We start from the raw sequence: 16,148 nt of genomic DNA, 5'->3' as shown, positions 1-16,148 counted from the left end.
ATTAATTTCTTGAGATCTTTTCCAGTGAGATTTTATCTACGGAAATTTGTAAGATCAAGGTAGAAGTTACCCTCAACCAGAGAAAGATGGAAGAACCTCACCCTGCAGTAGTTAGGGCACCCCATTCAGTGATAACCCAGCCTGCATTCCTGCTGCTTCTGGTTTAAGTCAGAATTCAAGTATTTGTGGCCAGGGGAAAATAGAGAGATGCAGATCCAGGACAACTGTCTTTACAGAGTTAATGCTTTGGGACATAAGGTTTACTGCTTTCAATGAGTAAAATAATTACTTGATTCAGGTAAAGTTCAAGGTATTTATAATACTTTGAATGTAAGGACTAGCCTCAGGGAACAAGACTACATATTTAAAATTGTATATTGTACCAAAAATAAGATATTTAAGTTATTTAGTTCCTTTTACATTTTGGTGTTAAATCCATTGCTAACCGTGAAAATCAATGTCAGTATTAAAACATGCGTGTCAGTCACAGTAAATATCTTCTTTTCAGACAGAAAGTATGCAATCATAATAAATATTTTTTTCTCACAGGGGCAAGTGTGAAGCCTGAACCAACAGAATCTCCTGCACCTGGTAGGTGTTACTGCTATTGCTCTTTGTGTGTTCAAATCATTGTTAAAATTTTATTAAGGAGGAATCTTGTATCTCAGGAGCAGAATAGTTAGCTTGGCAATTATCTTACAGAATACAGGACTACTGAGGATGGATGGATTATACACGATGACAAACAGTACTATTTCAGCACGGAGACTGTTCCTATGGAAGAAGGTCGTGAGTTCTGCAAAAAGAACTTTGGAGACCTTTCTGTCATTGAGAGTGAAAGTGAAAGAAAGTTCCTCTGGCGATATGTAAGAAAAATCATTAATACTATGGAATAAACCATCCAAAACAAGTGAGCATGGGCACAGATCCTTTTCACTATGGTGTTCTCCCTACAAGTTTTGATAGTGAAGTTGAAGTGCAGTTACACTAAGCCAGACTAGTATGAAGATCAAACTCATGCTAACTTTTAAGGCATCTGTGGCTTCATTTTAGCAAAAAGTATTGCACTGATGAGTTATAATTGTGTAGGATAGCTTAAGCAGTGGATCAAAGCAGCAGTTGACTTAATGCAACACTCAGAACATTGGATTTAGATCTTATCTGTTTATCTGGGCTATAGTCTACCTAGCAGTCCTCAAGTTGGTCCTCAAGTTTTGGTCCTCAAGTTTGCTCCTTTGCCTCCTTATTGTGAGAATATAATTATGGAGAGAGAAGAAACTGGGACATGGATTCTGCCATGAGAAAGAGGTTTGAAATCCTGTTTCCTGTATCATTGGAATTGTTTGCTTCTTATGCTGGCTGAGGCTAACTTATTTTTAATCAGGAATGTGCTTAAAAGTTACATTTGAACGACATAGAACATTTCCTGAGCTGGCTGAAGAATGACAGTGAGAGGACACAAGGACATGCATCAATTTACATCCAAAATGTAGGAAGGGGCTTGTCTTTGCGAGGAATTAATCAGATAAAGTCCACTGCAGAGACTGTGCAATAGGTGCAGATTTCAGTGGCTTTCAAGTAATATGTGAGAAGTGTTACAGTGGCCGCACCTTTTGGCCAGTTGTGAAATTTTACTGTGGACTTGTCAGCTGTGAGCTGCTTTACCTTAAATGTTGTAGCTACAGAATGTATCCAGTTAATATCCTCTGTCAGTTAGAGGTATATTACTCATCAGTAGCATAATAGGTTTATATGACAATAGAAGGCATTTGTACAATTTTAATTTTTGCATTCTAGATATTGAAAAATGGCAAAGAGGATGCATATTTCATTGGTTTACAACTGAGTATTGACCAACGTACGAGGTAGGTCATACCCAGTTTTGAGACATAATTTAAAACTTATTATATTCCCAAGTGGTTTAATTGCATCTTAATTTAGCTCTAGATTATCCAGAAGAAATGCTGCATGTTTCCTAAATAGAATTTGCTCAAAACTAGACAAAAAATTACACTGCAGCTAATATATTTTGAATTTTTATTCAGGAATCCTAGTTTCCTTTATTATGTGATTCATACTGAAAATATAAGTAGATGTTCTAACTGTAAATATATAAGACTTTTTGTAGGTAAAAATGTTCTTTTACCCCATACTTAACAGTTGAGAACAGACTCTAATAAAGGAACAAATGAAACCTATTTTTTTTTCTAGAATAATTATACATGTTGCACTGTGAGGTCAAGCAGGTTTTCTGAAAGCCTTTCTGAATGTCAGTATGCAGCACCATATTGATTTTGACATGTGATGTTTATTTAGGCCTGGATTCAGTTCAGTCTGTGTTTGAAGTGCCTGGATAGATGCCTAGTAGTTCTCAGTTCTCCTTATAGTTCACAGTAACAATGAGGGACCTCCAGTGGATAATTAGGATGTTAGGTGAGCCTCTGAAAAGGAGGTGTTTCTGTCTTGCTGGTTTTGTAGGGATCCTAAGATGAAAATACTTTTAAGTACCTTGTGAATGTGTCTGAAGGATGAACCTGGGCACCTCTGTCACTTGCAGACCACTAGAAAGATGTGTCCTAATAATTTTCCTGGTTACAATTTTCTTCTTCATTGCTTAATCTACATGGATGTTCAGTTTTTCCAGTGTTTGTATTTTACATTGTATGTCTTTGAGCAGAGAGTAATTTAGTGCAACTAGTAAAGAGGCAATTTGGTCAAAAAACCTTGTACATTTTACTATAAGCAGCTATATTAAGCATATTAAAAAGTTGCTTTTTTAACATGGAAGAAGTTCTATTTTATGCTAAAGAAGCATTTTGTTGGATTGTTTTTCTTAAGCTGGATGGATGGCACTCCAGTGAATTATTTGGCATGGGCACCACATGAACCTAACTTTGCAAATAATGATGAAAACTGTGTCGTTATGTATAAGAATTTAGGTGAGTTTTGTATGTTCTTTCATGAATTTCATTATTTGTCTGTTTGCATCACAACATTTTTTTTTCTTCTGAGAAGCACCCCTTCCTCCTGTTTTTTTTTTTGGTTTTTTTTTTCTCATTTATGAAAAATAATTGTAGTAGACCATAGTATTACTTACAGGACTAAATAGTTTCATACTCTTGTGCTTACCTGAAGCCTAGCATGGGGAAGATCTGATAGAGGTCTGTGGCCAGAGGTCTGTGATTGTGATTGCTGGTTTATATTTTTTATTAAAATTGACCTAATTGTCACTATGAAATTTCTATTGCCTTGTTCTACAAAGCTTTTAACATTCTGTAATTACAGCGTGCATAAAGTGACATATTTTTTCAAGACACTTATATTGAATGATAATAACCTGAGAGACAGCTTTGATCTTATCTTTCAACTAAAAGCACTGTATGTGAGAATGAGTGAAATTGATTTCCATTAACTGACTTGAGATGTGGTGTCATCCAGTTCCCCATTTATCTTACACTCAGGATTTTGGAATGATATAAACTGTGGCTATCCAAATCCCTACATATGTGAAAGGCACAACAGTTCCATTAATTCAACTGTTCCTCCAACAACATTTTCAAGTCCAAGAGGATGTCGTCCAGCTTGGCTTTCTTTTCGTAACAAGGTACCATAACAAATACGATCTATGCTGGATGTCTGGCAAAGCATTAAATAGAAAACAAGGGAATTTTTAAATCATACTGTTTCTTATTTATACAATATGTAGTTATTTTTATGCAGAGAGCTGACACATGCACGCTTTTCTTTGTTTGCCTAACCATTGTTTTGCAGGAAAAGTGCTTTTCTGATGCTTCTAATGAAGCAAATTCAGTTGCAGTTGATGAAAGACAATTCTCTAGTCAGCTCTTCAAATGTTTTTATACACATTTAGTCAGAATTCCTAAAGTATTGATGCCTTGATCTTGGTGTTTTTTGACCAAACCATAATGTTTTTTACTGACTACATTTTGTCTTCCTTAGCTTTACTAACATGGTATGTGTTGTAAAATAAATTAATGATTAGGCAGACTAAGATCAGTCATGCATTACTTAGCACTGTTAGCTGTCTATAGAAAAGTCAGGATTTGCTCATTTTCTAGGGATTTCAGATCAAATCTAGCTGTTGAGCAAAACACTTTAGTGAGACTTTAATTTTCTATAGAACCAGGACTAACACAAGAGCTCATTGAAAGTTGAATGTATTTTTTCAGATAAATGCATTATTTTACTGCCTTTTCTCCATCCTGCTCTGTTTAAAACTGTGATTATCAATAGAGAGATATTGGAGTGAAGATAATATATATAGAGAATTTGTTCATATTTTAGTGTTACAAAATATTTGGATCTACAGAAGAGGAACGTGTTACTTGGCATGCTGCAAGAACAGCTTGCATGAATTTAGGAGGAAACCTGGCCTCGATCCCTAATGAACAAGTGCAAGGTACTGTGCACAGTTTTGTAGCAACTAGATGAGATGACATTTAATCCTTACAGGCTGGCTGGGGTTTTTGTCTGAATACAAACAGATTTGAATAATGACTGCATATTGGATTTTTGTTCCAAAACATAAAATTTTTAGAAATCTACAATTATGTCTTCCCTTGAATCTACCAAATTTTAGTGTTGGCTCAGATATATATATATATATATGTGTGTGTGTGTGTGTGTGTGTGTGCGTGTGTGTGTGTGTTTATTGTCCTGGCAGCCAAAGTAGTGTTTTTTTCTGGTTGCACATGATGCCAGTTGGACCCTGCAATTTCCATTCCAAACAATGTGGTTTCACTAGGTGGCATTAACTTGCTGCATGGCTTTCTTGTTAAATCAAGTAGAACACCTTTAGCATGAGAACCTGCCTGTGGGCAGCTTGAAAGAGGCTTGAGTGCTCACACACATACCCAGAGCTCACCACACAGAAGTGCCACTCTTTTCACTAGAGGAGCTTATTGCAATGAACCCAAGAGCTGCATCCATGCCTCAGGGAGATGGGGGGGGGGGGGGAAAGCTACCCCATGCTTGAATAAACAAAGCACCCATCCAAACTAAAAACAGGGGAAGACCTTGATAGATGTTTGATTGACTTTGATAGACAGACCATTTTTTTAGGCATATTGTTTTATCCTACATGTGAATCTGATGAAAAACAAATGCTGCAAAACACATATTGTCTGTGAACTCAAGAGAGCACACTAAAACCTCAACCATTGTAAAACAATGTATTGAAGTCTGAGCAATTAGTTCTAATTTAAACTGCTGCTAAGAACTTAATACTAATTATGTTTTCCACTTCTGAAGAGCTGAAGAATCAAACTTTCATTTTTCAAACAGTTATATTCTTATTCTACATAATTTCTGCAATGATTAATTCATGCACAGGACTTGAATTTTGGGTAAAAGAGAAATGCACAATGGAGCTATTAGCATAAAACTATTATCATTGCAGGAAGTGCAGGCATAAAGGCCCGAGTTCTGTCACAGTTTCTGGCAGAACAGCAATTCTAATGTTTGGCAAAAAACCTACAGGTTTCATTCCTGGAGGAGTAAACTGCATACATTTAAAAATGTTGAAGGAAGGTGAATGATTAACAGAGCAGGCAGAAATTAGTCTATTTTTTTCAGAGGAAAAAGCATTCATAACCATGACTGCAATGTTTGGCAAAAGCCATAGTATATTCATTTTATCACCACATTCGATGTATCATGGGTTAGTAGATTGAATATAATTCATAATGTTCATAATGGATGAATATCAGCTGACCTAGCCTCCTCTATTTGTGAGCTAGCCACCTTAGCTAAAACACATCAGCACCCACCTGGACTGTGCAAAACTGTGATAATTGATTTGCTTGTGTTTAATAGTTCTGGTAAGTCTTGTTTGAAGCATGTTTCTTGTGCATTTTGCTCCCTGCCATGACAGTGCAGGCTGTTGCCCAGCTGTCCAGGGAGGGAAGAAACACTCTGTGGTTCTGGAGCAGCGCTGCTTATGCAGATACACAAATAACAGGAGCTCGGTGGTGCTGTTGTATCACTGGGGGGTAATCACTCTTGTGGGATATCAAAAATGAGTGTGATTGCCACAGCTGTTAATGTCTTGAACTAGGATTCAAAAGTGTCTTGAGACATTATAAAAACAATTTCTGTCATGTTTTTGGGGTTCATTCCAGTACCAGCTTAGATACTTAGATGAAGTATTTTGCCCAAAGCCACAGTTATATATCTACTTCCCCATTTGTCAAACTCAGTGTTCATCTCCTTTTCATCTCACCTGCTTGTGTTATCAGTGGTGGAGTGTTCTGTATTTCAGGAAAAGTATTTAATATCACCAGTTTCAATGAGGCCAAATATTTCAACTGTCCTATATTAAAATTATTCCTATTTTCTTTGATTTTTTTTTTATTCTAGCTTTCCTTACCTTCCATTTAAAAGATTTTGCTGCTGAGACATGGATTGGATTAAATGATATAAATCATGAAATGAGGTTCCTCTGGACAGATGGAACAGGGGTTTACTTTACAAACTGGGCCACAGGCTTCCCGTCGGGACATTCAGGTTTATATGCGTATCGTGGCCAGGTAAATAGCAATCACAAATTGTTCGCTGAAATTTGTTTTTATAGAATCATAGAATCCTTTAGGTTGGAAAAGGCTTCTAAGATTGTTTTGTTCAATCGTTAATACAGCACTGACAAGGCTACCACTAAATCATGTCCCTAACTGCTGCATCTACATATCTTTTAAATACCTCCAGGCATGCTGACTTAAACACTTTTCCCTGGGCAGCCTGTTCCAATGCCTGCAAACTCTTTTGGTGATTAAATTTTTCCTAATATCCAATCTTGTTGTGCCAACTTTGGGCGATTTCCTCTTGTCCTATCAGTTGTTATACTAGGGGAAAGAGACCAATACCCACCTTGCCTAAGATTGAATTGATGCATTTGTGGTGATTTTAGGTATGTCACTGCTTGACTTACTTGTCTTACTTGATACTTGTATGCATGTTGGATATAAATCCAGGTAGAGTGAATGCTTTCGAGCCCTTGTGCAGTTGCTGTATCAGCTGGTGACAGGATCCATGGAGTGCTCATACAAAGACTTGTTTCAGTTTTCAGTTCTCTGTGTTCGTGAAGGCTACACAGCTTTTGTGTTCAGACTGTGTTCTCTCATGGGCTGTGTAAAGAGGGCAGTGGTTCTCCTGGCCCATGGCATTTTCCCAAAAGCACAACAATGAGAACATCCTCCTAGTGCTCTGGTCACAGTTGTGCCGGAACTTGGCAGGCTTCCCAGCTGGCATGTAGTTTGCAAGGGGGCGTTTACAAACATTCCCCTGAAGTGGGTGTCTTACATATAAGCAAATAAGCAAATTCTGCCAGTCACAGTTGCAGAAAGGACATGAGTCTATAAAAAGACAGCCATTCAATTTTTACAAGGGAAAAAAACCCAAACCACCAGAAAATCACTTTCTCTATTTCTGTCAAACAAACTGATCTGATAGGTCACAGAGTTCCTTTCTCTCTGATCATGTGTGTGTACGCTGGAACTACAGCACTTTATAGTGCTAACTCTATTTCTCTTGAATGACATTTTTAATGTAGAAATTTGATTTTTATGTATAATATCCTTTTATGTGTCTTTGAAAGGAGCACATTTGAGCTTCTTGTCTCTAAAGGAGGAAAAAAATTAGGTAGAATTTGGAGTTCTAAAGGAAAATATTTAAAAAATGCTACTTCTCAAAAAAAAGTTTTTCTCTTTTTATGTGAAGTAATAAGATTTTATGAAGTCTTATGTGACAACTTATAAAGTCCCTTTTTCATAAATTTTATATTTGTTTTTAAGCTTACTTGGTCTTAGCAAAAAATATTATCATAGTTAGTAAAAATGAGTACGCAACGGTTCAGTTTGAAAGATTTAAATCCAAATGGTTTTCACCCAAAAATTAAGTAATTATCTGAACATCTTCTCGTGAACAGAAAAAAACCAAACAAGTAAACAATAAAATAAATATGGATGTTTCATTGCACAAAGCCACTTGTAACTCTGCAGGCTTTTGCATTAATCACTGTTTATTTAATATGTGCTAATCTAATTTCTAGCTATTGTGTCCATGTCAGAGAAGTTGAAATGTCATAGTAAAGCTGGTACTGACAGAGCAGTGGCTGCCTTTGGGCATGAAGCTGTTCTAACTTTGCTGTGTGAACTATTACAGCTTGAAACAATAAATTGTTGCACTGCACTTTAAAAGTGTTTTATTTCTGGGGCAAAGTTATCCAGTCTTTTCTACAATGATTTATCTAATTTCTCTTCAAATTGTCTGTGACTCCTCTCCATGCTGTATGCCTGGGGATTGAGAATACTAGAATTTCTCTGGTCCTCTTACTCACCCCAACATAGTGCAATAGAAAGTAACAAAGAAACTTGTGAAGCGTAAGAGGAGTAAAACTTCCACATCACTTGTGTAACTTAAAACTTGTGCTCTTAAATGTTACAAAGATATGAGACTAAAATTACAGCATTACTTGTGTCTGAAAATGCAAATGGGGGTCAAAAGTTTCACATTTGCTTATTCTAGCTATTTTTAACTGATGTTGTATCCCTTTGCCTCGAGGCTGATTGTGTTGCCGTGAAAAACAAACCTGTTAAGGAAGCAGGGAAGTGGGCTGATCAGAGTTGTGATAACAGCAGAGGATATATATGCCAAATTAATGCAGGTACTCCTCTTTTTAGTTAAAACCAAAACTTTCTCTCTCTCTCTTTTTTTTTTTTTTCTTCCCAGGAAATTGCTTAAATATGTGTATTTAAACATGATTTTGCTTCCAATAAAGATACATGCACAAGTTGTTCTTCAGGCAGGAAGCAAAGGGTCAAATAATCAAATGTGTCAGAAGACCGGTTAGTCACTGCTCTCATCTGACACTTCCCAGCAAATGCTGTGTTGCTATTTTCCTGAGCTGGAATTTGTGTCTGCATCTTTGTGTCTAGTATGACCCTTGATATGACATTTGTTCCATAGTTTTTGATTTTCTGAGTACATTGGCTTTCAAAACATGTTATGGAAGATACTGGTTCGTACATGTAGCATAAACTATCTGGAATGAGACTACAACCCATCTGCAGTGAACTTGAGCAAAATTGCCTCCAAAAAATATTAAAAATATTTAAATCTAGCATCTGTTTAAGTATCTGAGCAATTTTTAAGGACTGGTCTGTTTTGACCATTTTATTTATTGGAAAAAAAGTCTTTGGAAAACCAAACAGTTTCTGCAAACCATTTCATTTGATGAAAAAAGATTTTATGAAAAAAATTATGGCCTAATCCCAAGCAATTTCAGTAATACTATTCTTGATGAATATACAGAATGCTCCTTTACTCTTTATCATAAGTTGTTTTAAGCAGCATTTTTCCTTTCTACAGCTTTGTAATTGAATTTTACTACTGTTGCTAGCTTAAAGCATAGTGCATCTTATCCATGTTGATTATAAACCAGGGAATATGAAATAAAGAAGGAGCACTTTTGTTTAGTTATATTTACAACCACAGTGAAATCATGCTCCCCATTTGAATAAGTATATGGGTCTTTTTTTGTCCTTTATTTTACAGATGCTGAATTTCTGCCTTCTACAACTTCAACCCCATCCAACATTATCCGTTATGGGAATAGTAGTTACTTGTTCATCCACAGCAAAATGACATGGGAGGATGCACGGAAAAACTGCAAACAAAATCAATTTGACCTTTCCAGTGTCTTAGACGCCTACAGTCATTCGTTCCTGTGGCTGAAGATATTAAAGTATGGGGTGCCTGTGTGGATTGGTCTTAACAGTAATGTGGTAAGAACATTAAACTAATTGAACATGATGCTGCTTTTCTCATGGACAAGTCAGGAACTGAAAAGTCTTATAATCTCTCTTTACTTTAGCTTATTTGCTTACATCTTGGTCCTAAAAACTTCTTTGTGCTGTCAGAGGAATCCATCCTCTTCTGTTAATCTGATTAAATTGTGTATATTACACATGCTTTTCACACTTTTTCTATGATATTCCACTCTGTGCACTTCCAAATAAGGCATTTTAGTCTAGCATCTTGGAATATCTCTTCATATATTTCAGGTATAAGTGTGATATATATGTGATATAAAATCCTAATATTTTAGAATTTACAGAAGAAAACATCTATTTTAGTATCGATGCCTAATTTTGAGAAGTAGAAGAAGGTGCTATTACTATGAATATTTTAACATTTTTGAGGATAGTTAGCAAAGTAGTTAATTAGTTCACTTAGTTTAATTTTATTTGTCTCCCCTTTCTCAATTGTTTGGTATTTTAATACTTTCTGTGTATTCAAATACAGTATCTTTTTCTTCTTGGCACAGACACTTGTCCCACACACTCCATTTGGCTGAGCAAATGAAAAAAACCCTCCAAATATATGAACATAACACATCACTTCCCAAAAATCAAAAGATGCCTCTAATATTAATCATCAGGATAAATCACTGAGTTAACCAGCTTTGGTGGGAAATGATTATGGACTTAAATGTATTCCAAGTTGAAATAATCTACATGTCTTGAAATTTCTGGGGAAAGAGCTAGTGCAAAAATTAGTCATCAGAATTTCACTCCCACAATTTATTTTTAATGAATTGTTATTAGTCTCAAATTAAAGGTATTGTTAAAGTCAACATTAACTCAATGTCACTTTGCACTTCTTTTGCTGAAAAGTACTTGTTGCACTGCTATATTTCTCAATAAATATCTGTTTGTCGCAACAAAAATTTCAAAGTTTGAGCCATTTGTATTTGTTACCGGTTTCTAAGAAAAGCCCCAATCCTTTTAGCACAAAGTACTATGTAGACAGAGTAGATTGATAGAGTTTAATCATTCCAGTTGATGTTGTTTTCCTTAGACCAATGGACATTATGAATGGATTGATAACTGGAGAATGAAGTACACGAAATGGGCTGAAGGGGAGCCAAAGCAAAAACTAGGCTGTGTCTATCTTGACATTACTGGAGTCTGGAAGACAGGATTCTGCAATGAAAGTTACTTCTCTGTCTGCAAAAAGTCTGATGGTAAGAACTTGAAATCTGACCATTGCAATTTGATCGACATCTCATTAGAGATGCTGGGGTTTGTTTCCAGAGCTAAAGAGATGAAATCATTAGAATTTACTCAGGTTGAATTGGGCTGCTTTAAAGTTAAGGCAAACACATAGTGAGAAAGAGCCAGTGTGACTGTGAGTAGCTATCACTTTATATCAATAGTGTTAGATAAATTTTGCAAAGCTAAGACTTACACTACTCTGCTGTTTATTCTCCTATTGAATAAACTTGCAATATCAAAAACCACAAAAATCAAAAGGCAGTGAATGTAAGGAAGTAATCACATGTTGTTTTTTTTTTTAAACTATTTTAAATTAGTTCAAGCTCCCACTGAGCCCCCTCAGCTTCCAGGAAAGTGTCCTGAATCAGAAGGACACAGATCTTGGATCCCTTTCCGAGGTCATTGCTACTACATTGAATCTTCATCTTCAAGAAATTGGGCCCAGGCATCTTTAGAATGCCTTCGACTAGGTGAGTATCCTACTTTTCCTAAAACAAGTATAAAAAGCATCAAGTAACAAAGCCTACTTGTTTTCCTAACTGTGGAAAGCTGAACATGTGTTATGTGTTTTTGTGATTCTGGGTGTGGTCCAAGTGTGGGACAAGACAGTTGCGTCCAATTATTGCCTTAATGTGGGAGGTAGTGGAAAACCTCTGTCTACCGCACTGTCTCATGCATGTGGGACCAGGCATGAGAGGAGCTGTGTGGCCTACAGTGAAGATAATGAAAATGGAAATCCTGTCCTTTGACCCTGATGGGAGATAAACAGCTTCATCCACAGTGGTCACTAAAGCTTAATGGAATTTGTATCTTTGGTATTCTTGTTCTAATTTCTCCCTTGATTATTGCAGTTTCATGCCACTGGAGTGAAAGCTGTTCAGTCTGGATGACAGATGAGTAAACTAGGGCTGTGGTGCAGTTTCATTCTCTCAACTTCCTTCTTTGGGAAAGGGTTGAAGATTGATTATGCTGGACTTCATACATCTGTAGCACTGTTCCTTATGGCATTGGTGGCAATGTGACTTAGGTGTCTGGTCTGCCATTAGATTATGTAGAGGTCTCAATCACTCTCCAGCAGAACTGGTTTAGATGGCTTTATCTTCACTGGAAGTATATATTGTCATGTGGTCAATAAGAACCTACCAGTGAAACCCATGGCAAATGTAGACACCAGGTACTGGGTCTACAGGATTCCCCCTCTCTTTTCTGATACTCAGGTTTGTTCCTGGATTTTCATGAAGCAGTTTGTTAACAATGAGAATGCTTTCCACTGTGAAACATCTCTGAGAGATTTTTCTTTCCCTGTGTCTTCCAGGTGCGTCTCTGGTGTCGGTCGAAGACTCAGCTGAAGCCAACTTTTTGACCTACAACCTTGAACCACTTGAAGGGAAAACATCAACATTTTGGACAGGAATGTACAGAAATGTGGATGGTACTTTCTCTACCTTTAATGTCTTTTTTTAGTGAATAATTACTGCAAGCTTTTTGACATGAGTGCTAAAAATTTCACATTAAAGTTCTGTAATAAGGAAGATAAAGCAGGACAGAATAGGCAAGAGGCTGCTTTAATTAAATCCTATATTTGATTATTATTGCTTGCACATTAATGCAATTAATATTCAATTAGATAGATATTTCTATCCTTATGATAAACTTTGAAGTACAGTCTTGTACTGTTCAGGTAAAAAATACCAGTATAACTATCAGTGGCAGGGTTGCAAAATAGTTCAGGTGACTTGAGGTGGGGTTTTCTTGAGTTTTGGAAGATTATTTTTACAACTGCCTACCCAAGCACTTAAATTACAAACTTCTTAGGAATAAGACAACTTTTCAATTACAGTGCTTGAATCTTAACCAGGAATAGTGAAAATTTTTGGTAAAGGAAAGAATTTGAGGGTGGTCATTTACATGCATGACACATAGAGGAAGGCTGAGGTTTACTCATGTTGCCAATTGACACAAAAGTGTTTCTTAAAGTGGTTCTAGAGCAGTGTAGAACAAACAGCACACTTCCCACAGTGATCATAAAAACAAGAGTTCTTCAGCTCTTCATTATAGCTCTACATAGTAATTATAGCAATTTCAGCATAAGTGCATAGCTAAATTTCATACCTTTGTGTGTGTATCCAGATTGTATTCAGTTGCCATGTCCTCACACAAAGGGTGTCAGGAATTATAAAACAAAGAACCCAAAACAAAAGCAAAATATGTAGAATCTTATAAAAATCAAAATACAATTTTCATGCTGAGTCTAAGAATTTGCTTGAGTACAACTTACAGTCACAAGGAGTACATTTATTCTAAATAAATAGCACTATTAAAGGAAAGAAAGAAAAAAGGAACCGGAAGGAAGAAGCAGAAAGTCCCAAGCATAGCTGAGCAACAGTGATCACAAGATTTTGGAAGGAGATCTATAAAAAGGAAAATCGTCTGTGTAAATCTTGTGGAAATGAGTAGAAACTGGAAAACAAATGAAATAAAATTGGACCTAGAAAGACTTCAGTGTGGGCTTTGAAAAGAGTAACACAAAACCTTCTCACAAATTACTGGAATAAAGAGTGTTTTGGTGAAGTTATATTTTAAAATTACTTATTTCTATAAATGGAATAAATAATTGACACTGCACCATTGCTATCACTTGAGGGAGATTCTTCTTGAAACTGTCTTGCCTTTGCAACACCATAAGCCAGATTTGTCTGCCATTTCCCAAAAATTGATATTATATAATTTGCATAAAAACTTAGGGGCAACATATTGTGTCAGAAGTAAATAGTTTAGTGGTCTGTCTCCAAAAGTGGTGACAATTTCTCAGGAAGGCAATAAATATGGAGCATGTGAAAGTGTCAGTATGGAAATTAAGACTATCTTTTTTTTCTTATTCAATGTTTTTTCAATTAGGACTATGGCTGTGGCTAGATGGCAGTGCAGTGAATTTTGTCAATTGGAATGTAGGAGAGCCTTCTTCTCAGCAAAATGAGCACTGCGTTGAAATGTATGCAGACTCTGGGTATTGGAATAATTTCTATTGCTCTTCCTACAAAGGATATATTTGTAAAAAGCCAAAAAGTAAGTGCTGCATTTATGAATTAGTTTTATGTATGGATTGTGCTCTCTGTAAGCTAGTGTTAGTAGATGGCCATTACACACAATGCATTTCAGCTGGATGTTCTGAGTTTTTATAAGTGCCAAAGGATACACATTTCCATGCCAACAAAAAGATAGAATGACTCTTTTTAGAAAGTAGTTCTGGACAGTAGTCAAGTCCCTTAAGAATTGCTTTTAAAAGACTGTGTTCATATCTTAGCTGTACCTAGTGTATACACTTGACAAGTTATTGTGTTTTCCATTGACAGCTGTTGAGAAATCACAATGTAAGGACCATGCCTTGCATACACAAATCTGTCAAACATATTCCTCAGGGTATCCCCTCTGCTCTGCCTGTGGAGTAGCCATTGTTTATTTCCCTCTGCCAGTCTCATGTGCACGTTTTCTGAGTATGATGTAGTGTTTCTATGAATTGAGTGTTTATAAAGTGTGACTTATTTAACAGCTTGGGATCTTTTGTCTCTGTGTTCTCCTGTTGTGAAAAGATGAATGAAAAACAAAGCAAATAGCATAGTTTGAATGTGCTAAACTGAAGGTGTTCTGAAATAACTGAATGTGCAAATTTGACAGTAGGGACATCTAGCTCATATGTATTCCTAAAAGTCATCATAAAAATTTCTTTCAGCATATATTGCAATATCAAAACCTCTTACTTATGCTTCCTAAGAAGGTTGAAATGTGTAGCTGCAATATACTGACTTCCTCTAAAATACTGGAAATGAGAGAAATTCTGCTATCCTTTTTGTAAATTTGTTCTCATGCAAAATTATTCTTACTTACTCAAATGCTTGTAATGATGACTGTATCTTTTACAGGAAATACTGCAACATCTTAGTATATCCACCCTTTCAGAGTCCATTTATCAATCTCTTAGTATTGTCATTGACAAAAACTCATAGATGTGGGTACCAAGTGTTAAAATAAATTGCCGCTGCTCCTTTTTGACCATTCAGTTCAATTATTTGTGCTGCTACTGACATTCACCTGTTTTGATGCTGACCAAAGAGCTGAAGCTAGTTACTTTTTTCTATTAGCTTTAGCCAGTCTAGTCTACTAATCTGGAATGCCACAGATTCAACCTAATTCCAGAGTCAATGCAAGGATTATACAGTCACTCACCCCAAAACAGGACAAAATCTAGTCCTACATTTTCATAGAAATGCAGCTGTTCTCGGCATAGTTTTTCAGAACTGTGACAGTGCTCCATGTGGAGAATTTCAACAAATTATTATAGCTACAGACCAATAAATGGAGCATTAGAAGCATGGTTTTACCAAGTTGCACTGGCTATTGCTGGCTATGTTTGCTGTTTTTTGAAGAGACTGAAACACAAAAACATGATGGAAGTCTTCCCATAGAATAGATGTTGTTTTCTGTTTCATTTGTTGAGCTAATTTTTACCATAGTAATTTGAGAGTTGTTTGATTTGTAGCAGGTCTATTCCACAAAGTATCTAACTTTATTTCATAAGTGAGGAGATGCTCGCTTTGGTGAGGACAAGGTATAAGGTCTCTAGGGAGACCTTAGAGCACCTAAAGGGGGCTCATGAGACAGGAGAGGGACTTCTTATAAGGGCTAGTGACAATCCAAGAATGGAAATTCACGACCTCCCTGGGCAGCCTGAGCCAGTGCTCAGTCACCCTCACAGTGAAAAAGTGTTTGCTGATATTCAGAGGGAACATCTTTGTGTTGCACAGTGGTGCCCACACCCTCTCTTCTGTCACTGGGCAGCACTATGGAAAAGATGTAAGTGGGGACTGGTAAAAATAATTTAAATTCCTGAGATCACCTTTTTCAGAATGAAACCTGATGCATTGATTCAAGTTTGAATAATAAACTGATTTTATATCCACCTGGCAAAATAAAGACCTTCATCTTAAATGATGGCCCATTTGCCCAGCAAGCCAGATTTCATGGCCCTGATGTTAAAATTTAAACTACAAACCTTTTAGTTCAGATGTGATACCTGCT

General features: G+C 36.4%; 1 protein-coding gene across 1 annotated transcript in view; it reads left to right on the top strand.

Moving 5' to 3' along the window:
• The window catches only part of LOC128815331 (macrophage mannose receptor 1-like), a 50,605-nt gene that overhangs the window by 32,121 nt on the left and 2,336 nt on the right, over nt 1-16,148 (top strand). The window contains exons 16-28 of the mRNA XM_053992001.1: nt 550-591; nt 703-866; nt 1,798-1,865; nt 2,839-2,939; nt 3,462-3,604; nt 4,306-4,420; nt 6,379-6,548; nt 8,578-8,680; nt 9,571-9,800; nt 10,876-11,041; nt 11,390-11,542; nt 12,388-12,504; nt 13,971-14,138. Coding sequence (XP_053847976.1) covers nt 550-591; nt 703-866; nt 1,798-1,865; nt 2,839-2,939; nt 3,462-3,604; nt 4,306-4,420; nt 6,379-6,548; nt 8,578-8,680; nt 9,571-9,800; nt 10,876-11,041; nt 11,390-11,542; nt 12,388-12,504; nt 13,971-14,138 — 1,740 coding nt within the window. The remainder of the gene's footprint in view (nt 1-549; nt 592-702; nt 867-1,797; nt 1,866-2,838; nt 2,940-3,461; nt 3,605-4,305; nt 4,421-6,378; nt 6,549-8,577; nt 8,681-9,570; nt 9,801-10,875; nt 11,042-11,389; nt 11,543-12,387; nt 12,505-13,970; nt 14,139-16,148) is intronic.

This window comes from Vidua macroura, chromosome 1 (assembly GCF_024509145.1).
Source record: "Vidua macroura isolate BioBank_ID:100142 chromosome 1, ASM2450914v1, whole genome shotgun sequence".
Classification (NCBI taxonomy): domain Eukaryota; kingdom Metazoa; phylum Chordata; class Aves; order Passeriformes; family Viduidae; genus Vidua; species Vidua macroura.
Note: the sequence above shows the minus strand (reverse complement) of the source record. Positions and strands in the feature narration are given on the sequence as shown.